This window comes from Pristiophorus japonicus, chromosome 1 (genome assembly GCF_044704955.1).
Source record: "Pristiophorus japonicus isolate sPriJap1 chromosome 1, sPriJap1.hap1, whole genome shotgun sequence".
NCBI lineage: Eukaryota > Metazoa > Chordata > Chondrichthyes > Pristiophoridae > Pristiophorus > Pristiophorus japonicus.
The window spans coordinates 2,822,652-2,842,129 of record NC_091977.1 but is presented as its reverse complement, the minus strand read 5'-3'; the positions used below and the strand labels follow the sequence as shown (position 1 = coordinate 2,842,129).

The following is a 19,478-nucleotide window of genomic DNA, read 5'->3' as shown; positions in this document are numbered from 1 at the left end:
TCTCAGAAGCCAGCGACTGGCCCTCCTCCAGCAGCTCCCACTGCTGCTGGCGACATCCAGACCAGTCGTTCTGGGCAGTGACTCCAACTGTACCATCGATGTGGCTGGACGATCCAGCAGAGCCGACAGCAAACTGGACGCCACGTCCAGACTCCTGATGGACGCGGTAAAAGATGCCAAGCTGTGCGACATCTTCAGCAACCCTGCAGACGGAGCACCGCGCAGATACACCTGGTCGAGACCAGACGGGTCCGTCCATTCCAGAATAGACTTCCTGTTTGTGTCCCACACGCTCAAGGTCGATCCACATACGTCACGCCGGTGTTCTTCTCTGACCACTGCCTCCTACTGGCTGACTGCCTCCCACAGGAAGACCAGAAAGTTGACAGGGGGATATGGAAGCTCAACATGAAACTGTTGACCCCGGAAAACATTGAGGAACTCAAGAGGGATTACAAAAGTTGGAGAACTGTAAAACCCCTCTGCGATTCCCCGATGCACTGGTGGGAAACAATCAAGACAAACATCAAGAGGTTCTTCATCCTCAAAGGTGTTCAGGAGGCGAGAGGGAGACAGAGGGAATTGTCCCAACTCCAGAAGAGTATACAAAACCTGCTCCTATTGCAGACGATGGGGGTCGATGTCGCGGAGGAACTCCAAGAGGTGAAGGGCCAGCAAGCCTCGCTCTTTGCCTCAGAGTCCTCCAAAATCATCTTCCGCTCCAGAGTCCGCTCCGTCGAGCAGGATGAGACGTGTTCGCGTTTCTTCTTCCAAAAGGTACACAGGGGGAGCTCTGTGATCACCAGCCTAAAGGAAGAAGACGGCTCTGTGACGTCTTCGCAGCCCGACATGCTGAGAATCAGCAAATCCTTCTATGCCGGGCTGTACGACGTCAAGCCCACAGACCGCGCGGCCTCTCAGTCTTTCCTGTCGTCTATCTCAGAGATCTTAGACGACAGCGAGCGGGAGAGTCTGGACCACCCGCTAACTCTGGACAAGCTGACAAAGGCCGTCCGGTCCCTCGCGACGAGTAAAACTCCCGGAAGCGACGGCTTACCGGGCGAGTTGTATTGGGCTCTGTGGGACTGGATGGGCCCAGACCTGCTGGAAGTGTACGGGGGTATGCTTCTGGCCGGCAGTATGTCAGAATCAATGAGGAAAGGCATCATCACCCTCATCTACAAGCAGAAGGAGGAGAGGGAGGAAATCAAAAACTGGCGGCCCATCTCGCTGCTCAATGTGGACTACAAGATCCTGTCAAAGGTCATCGCAAACAGGGTCAAGTCTGCTCTGGAGCTGGTGATCCACCCGGACCAGACCTGCACTGTCCCCGGCAGGAAGATCTCTGATAGCCTCGCGCTACTCAGGGATACGATCGCCTACGTGCGGGACAGGAGGGTGGACACCTGTTTAATCAGCTTGGACCAGGAGAAGACCTTTGACAGGATATCGCACACGTACCTGATGGACATGCTCTCCAAGATGGGCTTTGGGGAGACTTCCAATTGCAATATTTGCAGCTGGGAATTATTTGCTCTGATTTTTCGGAGCATTCTGATTGATTCTGTGTCAGAAAACCAACAGAAATGACTTCTGTACTACTGGATTGTCAAACTTAAATGCTTGTCCTGTCTCAGTGAGTTTACCAAGAGCGTAGTTGAGGCACACAGACCAGGAAAGTTCCTCGCTCGATCCCAGGCTGTGCTGAGTTATCTCAGGGTAGATTTCCTGAGGCTCTGAATCACTGTACAGCTTCACACACAGGATATAAAGGAGGGGTTACTCCAGGCAACAAGAACAATAAGTGCTAAGAATTTCCTGTGGAGATTATAAGATTAAAGAGCAAACCCTGAGTCACTTACCACTGGGCTCCAGATAGTACGGGACTAAAACCTGGGGCCGGTTTTGATAAAACACAGCACATATCCAGTTCCCTCTGCCTCTGTCAGCTTTCTGAATAATCAGTCGCAATGATTTCTCTTCCCCATTCCGTCCATTCAATGTTTTCTCTCCAACAGTTCTGCCGTCACTATTGATCCAAACCAGTCTCATTGGTTCAGTGACATCAGACACAGAGCAGGTCGGGGTAACGGTGTCTCCCTCAGTCTCTGCATCAGATGGTTCAGCTGTGACTGTGGAAACAGGAAAATCATTCAGCTTTTACACAATGACTTTATCATTGAAAACACCAGCAACATTCTGTGTCCTACCTTTAACTGTGATTAGTTTAATGGTCACAAATTTACGTGATCCCAGAGAACATGTGTAAACTCCTGCATCGTCAAACAGTACAGGGACAATCCTCACACTGAAGGTCCTGCCATTAAAATGTCCCACTGTGGGCACCAGTCGACTCCCAAAGTCGGTCCTGTTCACATCGATAGGCTGAGATTTCGAAGCAGTTGCTATTTTTTTCTCCTGATTTGGAAGATGATGTGAGCTCCAGGTCCATGCAGCAGCATTGTAAGTAGAGGCAACAGAACGGCAAATCAGGTCGAGTTCACTGCGATCTGTGCCTGACCGATAAAGTGTGTAACTCTCTTGATATAAATCTGTGATAGAGAGACAGAGAACAACGTGTTAGAATTTTACAGTTTCTAAGGTAGAGAGAAAAGCCAGAATAATTATTGGCAAAAATTATATAAAACTATTTTGTGTTTTGATTATCATAACTAGCCACGCCTCTCGCCAAGCTGTCCCAGTACAGCTACAACACTGGGATCTACCCGACAATGTGGAAAACTGCCCAGGTATGTCCTACAATCAAAAAGCAGGACAAATCCAATCCAGCCAATTACCGCCCCTTCAGTCTACTCTCAATCTTCAGCAAAGTGATGGAAGGTGTCGTCAACAGAGCTATCAAGCAGCCCTTACTCACCAATAACCTGCTCACGATACTCAGTTTGTATTCAGTGGAGTGGTTCATTCACAGTGAGCATCTGTCTCCTTCTGTATTGAACATTCTGCACAGACTTTATACCTGTGCCTTTTCTATTCTTTCTTTGTTACTTTCTTTCTTTCTCCTGATATTTCTTTCACTATTTCCACTAAAGCCTTCACATTTTCTCAGCAAGACTAACCCAGAGTCATTTTAATTGCTTTTGCAATACAACTTGGCAGTTGACAAGATTGAAAAATTGGAAAACCTTTCCTTATTGTCCAAGGGGCAATCACGATACTTTCTTTCAAAAACATGGGGGTAATTTGGCCTTGTGCGATAGTGTAAAAGAGGTGATAGTGAATGTGATATCTGCCTTACCACATCACAGACACACACATGCACAAGATGGCTCGACAGGAACTTGTTATGTGACCTTGTCACATGATGCTTGTATTGAATTTGCATGAGAAGTTGCATTACCACAGTAGTCCACTAAGTGGAGCTCTATTACACTTCTCCCTTCTTAATGAAGAAGTAATCATAACAATGCAGCTCCAACAACACTCAAGAAGCTCGACACCATCCAGGACAAAGCACCCACTTGATTGGCACCCCATACACCACGTTAAACATTCACTCCCTCCACCACCGGCGCACCGTGGCTGCAGTGTGTACCATCTACAAGATGCACTGCAGAAACTCGCCAAGGCTTCTCCAAAATCACCTCCCAAACCCGCGACCTCTACTTCCCAGAAGGATAAGGGCAGCAGGCGCATGGGAACACCACCACTTCCACGTTCCCCTCCCAGTCACACACCATCCCGACATGGGAATATATTGGCCGTTCCTTCATCATCGCTGGGTCAAAATCCTGGAACTCCCTCCCCAACAGCACTGTGGGAACACCTTCACCACACGGACTGCAGCGGTTCAAGAAGGCAGCTCACCACCACCTTTGAGGGCAATTAGGAATGGCCAATAAATGCCGGCCTTGCCAGCGACGCCCACATCATTGGGAACAAATAAAAATAAACTGCCTTTAACCCCTACTTTTTTATTCACCTTCCTTTTAATCCAGTTTTCTATCCTCCTCCAAATTCCACGCCCCTTAATCTTCTCGAGTAATCTCTTGTGCAGTAATCTTATCGGATCAACTAGGCTTATATTCACTGGAATTTAAAAGAATGAGGGGGATCTCATAGAAACATATAAAATTTTGACAGGACTGGACAGGTTAGATGCAGGAAGAATGTTCCCAATGTTGGGGAAGTCCAGAACCAGGGGACACAGTCTAAGGATAAGGGGTAACCATTTAGGACCGAGATGAGGAGAAACTTCTTCACCCAGAGAGTGGTGAACCTGTGGAATTCTCTACCGCAGAGAGTTGTTGAGGCCAGTTCGTTAGATATATTCAAAAGGGAGTTAGGTGTGGCCCTTACGACTAAAGGGATCAAGGGGTATGGAGAGAAAGCAGGATGGGGTACTGAAGTTGTATGATCAGCCATGATCATATTGAATGGTGGTGCAGGCTCGAAGGGCCGAATGGCCTACTCCTGCACCTATTTTCTATGTTTCTAAACAATCACCATACATAATTTGCATGGTTCAACATAACAAATATTTTTCCATTTTTACAAATCAAACTTTACCTCTTGTTTTCTGTTTCGAAGAGGATACCTTCACTCTCGAACAGATCTTTCCAAACTTGGTGTCGAACTTAAACTCATTCTAGGCTGAGCCTGAGGAGAGTTTTTCTTCAAGGGCAACCCTTGATCTACATTTTGACTCTCTACAACTTCAGACTGTCTGTCTGCCTGACTCAGACTCAGACTTAAATTCTGACTTTCTCTTGTACTTGTTTCTAGTACATCTGATGTAGGATTTGCTACTGGTACTCTACTTGTAATAAGGCTATCTGTCTCATCAGAAATAATCGAATCATTCCAACTTTCAACTCCTTCCACATCTGTAGGTAAAATATGATCAATGTGAACAAACCTAACCTTTCCATGATCAAACATCTTGTCCAAATATGTTCGAGAGTCGCATATCCTCACTAGGCTTCCTGGTAACCATTTTAACCAATTATGGTGATGGTTCTTCACTCTCACCTTCTGATTTAATTTCACACTTCTCTCTCTTATTTTACCTCTATCATGATTCTCTTTCTGTCTTAGTTGTTTCCCTTCTACTAACTGTGCCAAGTTTGGCTTCAACAACGAGAACCTGATTCGTGGTTGTCGTTTGAGAAACAATTCTGCTGGTGTTCCACTAGTAGTTGTATGAGGAGTATTACGATACATAATCAGAACATTTGCTAGTTTGTGATCCAATGACAACTGCCATTTCTTTGGATTTGGATCCAATATTTGCTTGTTGAGGGCAGGTTTTACAATTTGTACTGTGCACTCGGTGCACCATTTGAAGCAGGGTGGTAAGGTGGAACCTTGGTATGTTTCACACTGTTCCTGCTCATGAACTGTGAAAATTCTTCTCAACAAAATTGCGGCCCATTATCAGAAACAATTTCTTCTGGGAGACCATATGAAGAAAACAATATTTGCAAATTGTCTATTGTTTTATTTGTTGTTATTTTCTGCATCGGAAATACTTCTACCCATTTCGAATGATTATCAATCACAATGAACAATTGTTGTCCTTCTAGCTCAGCAAAATCTACATGTAACTTTTGCCACACCCTGGGAGGCCATTTCCATGGCTGTAATGGTACTGATGGTGATATCGTGCTTACCGATTGACATATTGTACACTGACTGATGATGCACTCTGTATCTTTACCTAGACCTGGCCACCATAAGTAACTGCGTGCAAAACTCTTGGTCAGGCACATTCCTAGGTGCTGGTCATGAAGATCTCCTAACACCTTGGACCTGAACTTATTTGGGATAACTACTCTTGCACCCACATGATAAATCTTTATCGACTGATAATTCATTCCTCTGGACAAAGTATGGATGAATATCTTCCTCTGATATCTGGTTTGGCCAGCTATTTGCTTTACAATCATACACCTTTGACATAACTGAGACATGCTTAGTTGCTCTACCAAGTTCTTCAGCTGTGACAGGCAAGTGATCAATGTATGAAAAATAGAACACTTCTTCCTCATTGGGTGTAACTTGTGATGGGGATGGCAACCTGGACATAGCATCAGCATTACCATCTGACTTAGGTACAACAACAATGGGTATAGCCCAATACTTAGGTCTACTTTAGAGATAATGTTCTCAGTTTCTAGTCTTTTGAGCACTTGATCAACTTTCTCTTTGAGTTCATATGGCATGGGATATGGCTTGCAGTAAACTGGTCTAGCATTCTCCTGTACCCTGACACTCACCTTGAAACCTAGGATTGCACTGCCTGTTTCACGGACACCTTTGGATACTGTTTGATGACATCATCCTTCGATGCAAATCTCGTTTCAACTCAAAAAATCTCACTCCAATCCAACTTCAATGATCCCCACCTATTTCTACCTATTAAGGCTTGTCTCCTGCCATGAATAAGAGAGGTAAGCTCTGAAACTGATCCTTGTATTTTACCGGTACGGTGATACATCCTACCACAGGAATTTGCTCTCCTGAGTAGCCTCGCAGTTCTATGTTTGACTTTTTCAGTGAAAAATCACTCAACTTGTCGAGATATAATAATTCCAGTACTACGCTCACGGATGCACCAGTGTTGATTTCCAAGGGTATCCTGGTCCCTGCAACGTCTACTTGGATGACGATACTTCATGAATCGTTGTTAGGTACCGTTGTGCTCCTGATGACGTGTGTCTTCAGAACCTCCTCATCCTGTTGCTTCTGTTCAATGCTACATAGTCTCTGGTGATTTCTACTGATAGTTTACCCTTCAGTCGGCATGCCTTCGCAAGATATCCAGTTTTCTTGCAGAAGAAACACTCTGCCTTCACATACATACAATTTTGAGCGATGTGTTGTCCCAATCACCGATAGCATGGCTTCAATGCACTGTTACCTTGGTCAGTTGGGGAGGCCTTGGGGCCCAACTGCTTTTTACTTCTAGCCTGAAGCCGATTCACCTCGGTTGTCTGAAGACTGGAAATGGCGTGAAATTCTCAGGAATATTGGTCTGCCATACCCATCGACATAGCTGTCTTGCAAGCTAAATAAAAATTCAAGTTAGGGGTTGTCAACAACTTTCTTCTGATTGCTTTATTTTTCATCCCACAGACAATGTGGTCACGCAATGCTTGGTCCTGAAAGTTTACGAAATGACAGTGAATGGAAAGCTTTTTTAAAGCTACAATGTACTCACTGATACTCTCGTCAATGAATTGATTTCATATTCCAAAACATTAACTTTCAGCAACTTCCAGGGGCTCAGGACTGTCGTGCTAACAATCTCCGTCAGTGGCGGGCCCTTTGTCTTGTCAGGAACAAGCACATTTTTCAGGGTTGCATCCACCTCCAGGCCTGATTAAGTCAGGCAAATAGCCCGTTTTCTTTCTAACACCACCCAGTTACGGTTTTCATCATCAGGGACTTTGATGATACTATTTGCGGTGAAAAACATTTCTAGCCACTCCATGTATGCTCTGAAAGTCTCTCAGTCAGGCTGGAACTCACCCAAGCACCCTATTATTCCCATAGGTGTGGCCATCTGGACTCTGGCAATGTCAACAGTGTGCTTGAAATTTACCTTGGATTTTTAGTTGTGTTGCAAATCAAAGAACCTCTCAAAGTCTCTCTGCTGGTTGGCTGGAACAGCCACCAAAAAAAAATCAGTTAGGGAATCCAGAAATCCCATCCTACATCGCCAATGTGATATCTTCCTTACAACATCACAAACACACACATACACAAGATGGCTGTACTGGAACTTGTCAGGTGACCTTGTCACATGATGCTTTTATTGTATATACGTGAGTAGTTACATTACCACAGTAGTCCACTAGGTGGATCAGTAGTCCACCAGGTTGAGCTCTATTATGTGATAGTGTAAAACAGCTGGTAGTGAATTGGAAACACATTTTACATCTCACAAAGATAACTTACTATTGCACAAAGTCAAAATGACCCATCCACATTCTCTCCCACACTAAAACCTCCTACTTTGTCTACACACACACTGAAAACCTATCTCTGACCAAGCTTTCAGTCACCTCTCTTTCTCACTAATACCGATGTCCACTTCATTCTTCCTCAGTGAAGTATCGTTTTATTTCTTTCTTCAAGGTGCTGCTACTGAAAGCATTTTCTGTTTTTGTTTTATCTCCGGTACCATTTATTAAAAAAACGCTGCAATTCAGATTTTCTACCTTCCGGTGTTGAACTGCTTCATTTACTTTAACAATTCTAGACAAGATAAACCAACATTGACTGCAGCCTTGTCACTCTCCTCCACTTGCCTCTCAACAGCTGGTGAAGTGGTTCCCCATTCAGTTACCTGTACAGAACCGGCCACATTATAACCACCCACCCTCCCTCCACTCCCAATCTATTGATATCAGATGCTAACGACCACACAGCACCATAACTGTTTGTACACTTCTGGTACGACCAATGATGTTCAACCAAAGTCACTCAGTATTGTCCCCTATGTGTGTGTATTGGGAGAGCACTGAGTAGTCAGTCAGGGCTGGACTGTAATTCTGTGCCTGTGCAGTGAGTAAAGTGAACCATATTTAGAAAATAATTGTCTCGGTGTTATGGTCATTGATGAGCTGTGTGAGAATGTTTCTGTTCACCTTTAACCCTTTAGCTATTTATTATCCAATCCATCAAGATCTGGTTGTTGATATTTGCCCAGAGTATTGCAATGTTATATTTACACCAATGTTCCAAAGAGAAAATACAGCCCAGTCTGCAGTAAAAGCATCTGATGTCTCTGTGCTCCCTGGACATTGTGTGGAACAGTGTTATTTCAGTAACTCTTTAATATCTACTGTAAGGTAGTTCTGGGCTTACCCAGATCCACATCAATAGTTTTGATGCTATTTTAATAAGAGTATTTTTTCTACACTTCACACAAATACACATTCTTATCTTCTGTTCCAAAGCCCCACTCCCAGCTTTTCCTCTCTCCCTCCCCCAAAGCCCCACTCCCAGCCTTTGTCGTTTCCCCCTGCCCACCATCTCTCCTCTACATTCCCAACATTTCCATCCTTCCCTCTCCCGTTCATGGCCACTGATTCCCTGCCCTTCCCTCTTCCCTTAGTCCTGCTCCCGGCTCAGTGCTTATTTGAAGCTGAGAGTATGCAGCGCCTGGAATCACTTCCAATAGCAGCAGAACTGGGTGAGAAGTGACATTGAGGGGAGAGAGGCCAGTTTGTGTTCAATGCTGATATGTGCACCAGGCCCCCACATGCTGACTGTGGGCATGGTGCTGATGGTTGTAATGTATGGTTCCACTTTATATGTAACAGTTTTATATTAGTAACTCTTTAATATCCACTGTGAGGTAACTGCACTTACCGGGGTACACAGAGAAATGTGCTTTTCCTGTGAGAATACTGGATCCATTTTCCTGCACTTCACACGTGTACAACTCCTGATCCTCTACTGCAACGTGTCTGACTATCAGATAGACTGTGTTATTTAGTCGGATCTGATCAGTGTTCCTCCTGTCCTGCTGAGATGAATCTCTGGGTTTCCATTGAAGACTGACTGTATCTGAGAGTTTGGAGATGGTACAGCTGAGTGTAACGTCACTGCCCACCACAGCTCTCTGTGGACTTCTCTCAACTGTGAAAAACAGATCAATAAGATTTAGTGTACGTCGTGACATGTACAATCCAATGATTAGGTTCTAACTGACAGTAGAATGTGCCCATTATCAATACTTGTAACTTGCTGCATTAAAGAGTCAGGCCAGGTTACACACAGTACATTTTAATCAGTAAAATATTGGGCCCGAAATCACTCGGTCCTGCTCCACCAATGTAAGTGAGGCAGAGTGGGGTCGGTGAACTTTACCCCTGACCCTGCTGGAGTATCCGGGGTCAGGTCAAGGTTACACAGTATGGATGGTATTTGGGGATGGTCAGGTGAAGAAACTCACCAGAGGAGGGTGTGCTGGAAATGTAGCACCATATTATCAGACATGGAGAGGGCTCCAGTCCTACTCAGTTCTCTATGGGCCGAGCACACTGCAGTAAGACCAGCCAACACATGCACTAGGAGCCTGTTCACAAAACCCACCTCAAAGGTCATTACAGTCCCAGACATTATTTAAATGAGTGTGCTCCCAGAATGCTCCTGAGCAGAGCTCCAATCATTGAGCCTCCACGAGGAATGGAACTTCAGGAGACCCTTGTTCTAAAAATGTTCACCCTGACGTTCAGTCCCACCTACAACATAACAAGTAAAAATCAAATCTTCAACAGGGACTTTATTTCCAATGCCAGGCCAATACAATGGTGGCATCCATTAGGTGCTGGCACCCAACACACTGGTGCCCGACCCATGTGGCATTCCCCATGTACCACGCACTATGTACCATGAGTGCCACTAACACGTGTAAATGGGTGGACTTTCTATCATGGTCAACTCGTGCTGGTGCAGTTTGGGCCAACACCTCAGGAACAATTTTCTTTTCTCTTGTCTATTGAATAGAGTAGGCTGAGGAGTAACCTGATAATGGTCTTTAAAATGATGAAGGGTGTTGATCGAGTAGATACAGAGAGAGAGTTTCCACTTGTGGGGAAGAGCAGAACTAGAGGCCACCAATATAAGATAATCACCCAAAAAATCCAATAGGGAATTCAGAAGAAACTTCTTTACCCAGAGAGTGGTGAGAATGTGGAACTCACTACCACAGGGAGGGGTTGAAGTGAATAGTATCGATGTGTTTAAGGGGAGGCTGGATAAGCATATGAGGGAGAAGGGAATGGAGGGTTATGCTGATAGATTTCGATGAGGTAAGACGGGAGGAGGATCCAGTGGAGCATAAACTGGACTGGTTGGGCCGAATGGCCTGTTTATGTTCTGTATATCTGATAGCTGAAGGCGTGGTCACCGATGGTGAGATGAAGGAGGGGATTTACAAGAGGCGAGAGTTAGAGGAATGCAGTTATGGGGCATGGAAGGGATGGGTTGCATGGTTAGTGGAGGTTACAGTGACCTAAGGGTGAAGCCATGAAAGGATTTAAACACAGGGATGATAATCTTCAATTAGATTAATTGTGGGATCCAGAACCAATGTAGGTCCTCAAGAACAAGGGTGATGGATGAGTGGAACTTGGTGTTGGATAGAATTTGGACATCAGAGTTTTGAACAAGCTGAAGTTTACAGAGGGTAGAGGGTGTGATGCCGGCCAGGAAAACATTGCAATAGTCAAGTCTGGAGGTGACAAATACATGAATGAGAGTTTTAGCGGCAGTTAGGCTGGAGTAGGGGAAGAGTCGGGCGGTGTTGCAGAAGTGGAAGGGATACTCTATCTGTAACTGATATATAGCCACCATACAAACACAGGGGGCAGATGGATGTTTGATATTAACAATCAATTTAGTGGTTGGAGATCAATGGCTCATTCTATGTTTCCGAAACCCCTTAGTGACCCCTCGGGGCCATAAAAGGAGCAGTGAGCGATGGCCATGGGCAGTGTGGAGACCCCGACCTGCGAGGGAACATCAGCGGCAGGTCGGGCCATAAAAGGAGCAGTGAGCGATGGCCATGGGCAGCGTGGCTGCATACCACGGCAAGGTACTGCGTGAGCTGGTGCAGGAGGGCGACGGCAACCAAGAGTGAAGTCATCAAGGTCCAGGTCAGTGATTGGAGCGTGGGCAGATACAGCAGGAGCAGCGAGGTCGGGGCGAAGGAGCTGTGAGAGACTGTGGAGGGAGGTGATCGGGGCCCAGGGGAGGCATGAGTTCAGGGCCAGGGGCCCAGGGGCAGCACGGTCCAGCCCACACTGCGATATGTGTGTGCACTAGGCCCGTGCAGCAGAGCAGGTCTCCAGTTGTCTTGGGTAATCCTTGCCACTGGACCAAGACCTAGCTCTGTCAAGTCCGTGTGGTGGCTGGTGTGCAACGGTCACCCCACGTTAAAAAATCCACGCACTGACATCTTCCACCCTTCAACATGGAGTTCGGGATCGGGAATATTAGGTCCTTCATTGAAACACCTGTGAACTCGTCCTTTTTTTGGCGTTTCGAGGACCGCCTATGATGATGATATCCGATGTATTCCTATGTAATGGTCCAGGGACAGTACCGTCACGATCATATTTTGTCCATGATGATATTTCAGTATAGGATGATATTTTGTGTCAAGTTCATTTGACGGTGACCTTCGCCTCATTTAGATGTTCCACCCATCAATCAACCAGGATGTGAAGCTGTTCAGCAACATCTTTTGTTGGCACCATTTAAAGATTTTGATTTATTTACACTAAAGATTTTAAATATTATTGAATTGACACAATATACCTATTTTTCTCTGTCATGTTCCTTCCCGCTTTCCTGAAGGCGTTAACTCTTTGGCAGAGCACAAGTTCCACAGACACCCCACATCCTCTGTGACCTGAACTAAGTGCCACATCTAACGGGTTCAGTGGGCACCAATCAGGAGCAGTGATACTGGCCCATCGTATACCTGTCCCACAGTGCTGAGGCCTATTACTACAGTGACCTATTGTTGTGGTAACAGTGTTCACTACATCTTACAGGGAGTACGTCAGTGTACAGACCATAATACTCTCTGTGGGCTAGATTCCTCCGTTTGCTATTTCTGGTGAAATTATCAACACATTTTTACTCATGTTGACTATTTCAGGAGAAACAACGAACAAAATCTTTCCCCTGTTTAATGAGAGCTGCTCTCTGCACTGGGTGATATCAATCTCACGTGGTCCTGGCAATCTCTCATCATTACATGTGAAATTATTTACCGAGAATCGTTTTGTTGACCTTTTTCTGCTCTTTGTCCCACTCACCTTTGATCCCAAATAGTTCGTACAGTTTCAGGGTTTTATTACTCGGCTGTGTTTGAGTTAAGATGAACGATCCCGCAAGTTTAAATGTGAGATTGTAAATTCTCAGATTGATGGTACCAGGATCCTGCCGTGCTTTACTGTACAAGTCCTGATCTCCAGTCTCATCATTCCATTGTGCGTCCCACCGGCCCGAACTCCTCTTGTGAAAAGTAACCAGCCGCTGCATTACTTGCCCTGAGTGTGCTTTCCATTCCCAGACAACAGGGCCATCCCCAGGATTGTCTGGTCCTTTTAATGGAATTTCAGCTCTCTCATCTAAAAAATAAATATGATTGGTGTTTCCTGTTGGAAAGAGAAACAATGTCAGCACTTTGATATCAAATCACAATTCCTTAATCCATGTTAGTAATTATTTATATCGTTCATTTATTTACAGTCATATTTGTATATTGAACTGATCATGTTACCTTCACTGCAATCACTATTACAGAGAAAAACAGAACAATTCCATTATACATTCAGTGTATCCATTACTAGATTTATAAAAACATACAGCATTACTACAATTATCAACATAAAAAGAGAGGAAATAGTTCATTCCAGGTTAAAGGATATAAAGGCTCCAAATATCTTTAAAAAAATGTATTCATGGGATGTGATCGTCACTGCCAAGCCCGACATTTATTGTCCATCGCTAACTGCCCCTTGAGAAGGTGGTGGTGAGCTGCCTTCTTGAACCGCTGCAGTCCGTGTGGTGAAGGTGCTCCCACAGTGCTGTTCGGGAGGGAGTTCCAGGATTGTGATCCAGCGACGATGAATGAACGGCCGATATATTTCAAGTCAGGATGGTGTGTGACTCGGAGGGGAACGTGGAGGTGGTGGTGTTCCCATGTGCCTCCTGCACTTGTCTATCGAGGTGGTAGAGATCGCTGGTTTGCGAGTTGCTGCCGAAGAAGCCTTGAGAGTCGTCTGATCGGGCTGTAATTGGCCAGATTGGATTTGTCCTCCATTTGTGGACAGGACTTACCTGGGCAGTTTCCCACATTGTCAGGTCGATGCCAGTGTTGTAGCTGTACTGGAACAGCTTGACGAGAGACGCGGCTAGTTCTGGAGCACAAGTCTTCAGCACAACAGTCAGGATGCTGTCGGGACCTATAGCCTTTGCTGTATCCAGTGCGCTCAGCCGTTTCTTGGTATCACGTGGAGTGAATCGACTTGGCTGAAGTCTGGCTTCTGTGATGGTGGGGACCTCAGGTGGAGGCCAATATGGATCACCCACTCGGCACTTCTGGCTGAAGATGGTTGTAAACGCTTCAGCCTTGTCTTTTGCACTCACGTGCTGGGTTCCGCCATCGTTGAGGATGGGGATATTCATGGAGACTCCTCCTCCAGTTGTTACATTCATGACTGGATGTGGCAGAACTGCAGAGCTTTGATCTGATCCGTTGATTGTGGGATCGCTTAGCTCTGTCTATAGCATGCTGCTTCCGCTGTGCAGCATGTATGTAGTCTTGTGTTGCAGATTCTCCAGGTTGGCACCTCATTTTCAAGTATTCCTGGTGCTGCTCCTGGCATGCTGTTTCTACACTCCTCATTGAACCAGGGTTGGTCTCCTGGCTTGATGGTAATGGTAGAGTGAGGGATATGTCGGGCCATGAGGTTACAGATTGTGGTGGAATACAATTCTGCTGCTGCTGATGGCCCACAGCCCCTCAGGGATGACCAGATTTGATCTTCTAGATCTGTTCTGAATCTATCCCATTGAGTACGGTGGTAGTTCCACACAACACGATGGAGGGTGTCCTCAGTGTGAAGACGGGACTTTGTCTCCACAATGACTGTGTGGTGGTTACTGCTACCAATGCTGTCATGGACAGATGTATCTGTGACAGGTAGATTGGTGAGGACAAGGTCAAGTAGGTTGCTCTCTCGTATTGGTTCTCTCACCACCTGCCGCAGGCCCAGTCTGGGAGCTATGTCCTTCAGGACTCGGCCAGTTCGGTCAGTAGTGGTGCTACCGAGCCACTCCTGGTGATGGACATTGAAGTCCCCCACCCAGAGTACATTCTGTGCCCTTGCTACCCTCAGTGCTTCTACCAAGTGGTGTTGAACATGGAGGAGAACTGATTCATCAGCTGAGGGAGGGCGGTCGGTGGGAATCAGCAGGAGGTTTCCGTGTCCATGTTTGACCTGAAGCCATGAGACCTCATGGGGTCCGGAGTCAATGTTGAGGACTCCCAGGGCCACTCCCTCCGCACTGTATACCACTGAGCCAGCACCTCGGGTGGGTCTGTCCTGCCGCTGGGATGGTGATGGAGGAGTCTGGGATATTGGTTGAAAGGTATGATTGTGTGAGGCTGTTGCTTGACTGGTCAGTGGGACAGCTCTCACAATTTTACCACAAGTCCCCAGACATTGGTGAGGAGGACTTTGCCGGGTGGGCTGGGCTGGGTGGGCCGTTATCGTGCCCGAAGCCAGTGTCAAGGTCGATGTCGGGTGGTCCGTCCGGTTTTATTCTTATTATTGTTTTTCGTAGCGGTTTGTTACAACTGAGTGGCTTGCTATGTGATTGCAGAGGGCAGTTAAGGGTCAACCACATCTGAGGCCTTGCAGAGAGCAAGGGGAGAGGCGTTGAAGTGTGTCAGCACACTGTGTGGAGCATCCACATAGAGCTTCCTTCAGTTCCCCAATAGTGCTCCGGGTCCCACCCCCAAAGGAAGTGCAGCGCGTGAGATTGTGTTCCACTTCCTGTGTGGGGCAATTCCGGGCGCTCAAAGTCCCGGCCCCAGAAACTTACTGCCCCAATCAGGGCACAGGGCAAGCTTTCCTCCAAAGTATTGTTAGATCATTGTGGCCAGTGATTATTCCTTTTCTCTGTACTTCAGCAATTGTAAAAATGTTTTTTTGAATTAATTCTTGAGATATGAGCATCACTGCCAAGGTCACCCTTTAGTGGCCCTCCCTAATTGCCCGTGAGAAGCTGATGGTAAGTCGCCTTCCTGAACCGCAGAGGGCAGTTCAAAGTCAATCACATTGCTGTGGGTCTGGAGTCACATGTAGGCCAGACCGGGTAGGGCATTAGTGAACCAGATGGGGATTATAACAATCAGATAGTTTCATGGTCACCATTACTGATAATAGCTTTTCATTCCAGATTTTAACTCACTGAATATTTTATTCCCCAGTTGCCGTGGTGGGATTTGAACTCTGGCCTCTGGATCATTTGTCCAGGCATCTGGATTACTGGCCCAATAACATAACCACTATGAACATAAGAACATAAGAAATAGGAGCATGAGTAGGCCATACGGCCCCTCGAGCCTGCTCCCCATAATCTCTTATTCCCTTATCAGTTAAGAAACTGTCTATCTCTGTCTTAAATTTATTCAATGTCCCAGCTTCCACAGCTCTCTGAGGCAGCGAATTCCACAGATTTACAACCCTCTGAGAGAAGAAATTTCTCCTCATCTCAGTTTTAAATGGGCGGCCCCTTATTCTAAGATTATGCCCCCTAGTTCTAGTCTCCCCCATCAGTGGAAACATCCTCTCTGCATCCACCTTGTCAAGCCCCCTCATAATCTTATACATGTTTCGATAAGATCACCTGTCATTCTTCTGAATTCCAATGAGTAGAGGCCCAACCGACTCAACCTTTCCTCATAAGTCAACCCCCTCATCAACCCAGTGAACCTTCTCTGAACTGCCTCCAAAGCAAGTATATCCTTTCGTAAAAATATGGAAACCAAAACTGCACGCAGTATTCCAGGTGTGACCTCACCAATACTCTGTATAACTGTAGCAAGACTTCCCTGCTTTTACACTCCATCCCCTTTGTAATAAAGGCCAAGATACCATTGGCCTTCCTGATCACTTGCTGTACCTACCTACTATCCTTTTGTGTTTCATGCACCAGTACCCCCATGTTACTGTTACAACTCCTGGTCAACTGTGGCTGTGACAGTGACAAATGTACTTCAGGTTAATGTATTCCGATACTTCCAGGTGGCCTCTGGTGACAGTGGTCACATCATTCAGTCAATAGTCCATCACTACCAATCACAGAACTGCACTTTCACCTTTGATTCATGAGGTGCCTTCACTCTAAGCACAGCAGTAAACAAATATTATTGGATACTCAAGGGTAACAGTACAATCCCCATTGTAACAATTTTTAAATTTACTTGTTCATAAATGAACTTAGCTGAAGCGATAAATTCCAAGTATCTGTGACTCTAGATTAAATAGCAATTCACATCACAGTTACCAAAAATAAAAGTGTTCCATGCTCAATGTATACACAGTGAAGTTTAAACACAGAGGTCGAGGAATTGGCCTCCTGAGCACCTCCCGTTGTTACCTCTGGGGGGCGATACTGGTCCCTAAACATTTACTGACCATCTGCAGCGAGAAGATCAACTCAACAGTTGTTTATCGCACTGGAGGGAGGTACACAGTGGTGTTCCCCAGGGTCGGTATACAGTGGTGTTCCCCAGGGTCGGTACAAAGTGGTGTACCCCAGGATCGTTACACAGTGTCGTTCCCCAGGGTCGGTACACAGTGGTGTTCCCCAGCGTCGGTACACAGTGGTGTTCCCCAGGGTCGGTACACAGTGGTGTTCCCCAGGATCGGTACACAGTGGTGTACCCCAGGGTCGGTACACAGTGGTGTTCCCCAGGGTCGGTACACAGTGGTGTTCCCCAGGATCGGTACACAGTGGTGTACCCCAGGGTCGGTACACAGTGGTGTTCCCCAAGGTCGGTACACAGTGGTGTTCCCCAGGGTCGGTACACAGTGGTGTTCCCTAGGGTCGGTACACAGTGGTGTTCCCCAGGGTCGGTACAAAGTGGTGTACCCCAGGATCGGTACACAGTGTCGTTCCCCAGGATCGGTACACAGTGGTGTACCCCAGGATCGGTACACAGTGGTGTTCCCCAGGATCGGTACACAGTGGTGTACCCCAGGGTCGGTACACAGTGGTGTTCCCCAGGGTCGGGACACAGTGGTGTTCCCCAGGATCGGTACACAGTGGTGTACCCCAGGGTCGGTACACAGTGGTGTTCCCCAGGGTCGGTACACAGTGGTGTTCCCCAGGGTCGGTACACAGTGTTGTTCCCCAGGGTCGGTACACAGTGTTGTTCCCCAGGGTCGGTACACAGTGTTGTTCCCCAGGGTCGGTACACAGTGGTGTTCCCCAGGGTCGGTACACAGTGGTGTTCCCCAGGATCGGTACTCAGTGTTGTTCCCCAGGGTCGATACACAGTGGTGTTCCCCAGGGTCGTACACAGTGGTGTTCCCCAGGGTCGGTACACAGTGGTGTACCCCAGGAATGGTACACAGTGGTGTTCCCCAGGGTCGGTACACAGTGGTGTACCCCAGGGTCGTACACAGTGGTGTTCCCCAGGGTCGATACACAGTGGTGTTCCCCAGGGCGGTACACAGTGGTGTTCCCCAGGGTCGTACACAGTGGTGTACCCCAGGGTCGTACACAGTGGTGTACCCCAGGGTCGTACACAGTGGTGTTCCCCAGGGTCGATACACAGTGGTGTTCCCCATGGTCTGTACATAGTGTCGTTCCCCAGGGTCAGTACACAGTGGTGTTCCCCAGGGTCGGTACACAGTGGTGTTCCCCAGGGTCGGTACACAGTGGTGTTCCCCAGGGTCGGTACACAGTGATGCTACCCAGGGTCGGTACACAGTGGTGTTCCCCAGAGTCGGTACACAGTGGTGTACCCCAGGGCGGTACACAGTGGTGTACCCCAGGGTTGGTACACAGGGGTGTACCCCAAGGTCGGTACACAGTGGGGTTCCCCAGGGTCGGTATACAGTGGTGTACCCCAGGATCGGTACACAGTGGTGTTCCCCAGGATCGGTACACAGTGGTGTTCCCCAGGGTCGGTACACAGTGGTGTTCCCCAGGGTCGGTACACAGTGGTGTTCCCCAGAGTCGGTACACAGTGGTGTACCCCAGGGTCGGTACACAGTGTTGTTCCCCAGGATCGGTACACAGTGGTGTTCCCCAGGGTCGATACACAGTGGTGTTCCCCAGAGTCGGTACACAGTGGTGTTCCCCAACGTCGGTACACAGTGGTGTTCCCCAGGGTCGGTACACAGTGGTGTACCCCAGGGTCGATACACAGTGGTGTTCCCCAGAGTCGGTACACAGTGGTGTTCCCCAGGGTCGGTACACAGTGGTGTACCCCAGGGTCGGTACACAGTGGTGTACCCCAGGGTCGATACACAGTGGTGTTCCCCAGGGTCGGTACACAGTGGTGTTCCCCAGGGTCGGTACACAGTGGTGTTCCCCAGGGTCGGTACACAGTGGTGTTCCCCAGAGTCGGTACACAGTGTCGTTCCCCAGGGTCGGTACACAGTGGTGTTCCCCAGGGTCGGTACACAGTGGTGTTCCCCAGGGTCGGTACACAGTGTCGTTCCCCAGGGTCGGTACACAGTGGTGTTCCCCAGGGTCGGTACACAGTGGTGTTCCCCAGGGTCGGTACACAGTGTCGTTCCCCAGGGTCGGTACACAGTGGTGTTCCCCAGGGTCGGTACACAGTGTCGTTCCCCAGGGTCGGTACACAGTGGTGTTCCCCAGAGTCGGTACACAGTGTCGTTCCCCAGGGTCGGTACACAGTGGTGTTCCCCAGGGTCGGTACACAGTGTCGTTTCCCAGGGTCG

The 19,478-nt window shown here is 47.4% G+C and overlaps 1 protein-coding gene across 1 annotated transcript in view; it reads right to left on the bottom strand.

The window, feature by feature from the left end:
- LOC139274588 (CD276 antigen homolog) overlaps positions 1 to 19,478 on the bottom strand; it is a 52,215-nt gene that overhangs the window by 20,946 nt on the left and 11,791 nt on the right. Inside the window, exons 2-5 of the mRNA XM_070891296.1 lie at positions 12,804 to 13,145; positions 9,343 to 9,612; positions 2,211 to 2,552; positions 1,863 to 2,132 (exon numbers count right to left, since the gene is read on the bottom strand). Of these exons, the coding sequence (XP_070747397.1) occupies positions 1,863 to 2,132; positions 2,211 to 2,552; positions 9,343 to 9,612; positions 12,804 to 13,029 (1,108 nt within the window). The 5' untranslated portion in view covers positions 13,030 to 13,145. The remainder of the gene's footprint in view (positions 1 to 1,862; positions 2,133 to 2,210; positions 2,553 to 9,342; positions 9,613 to 12,803; positions 13,146 to 19,478) is intronic.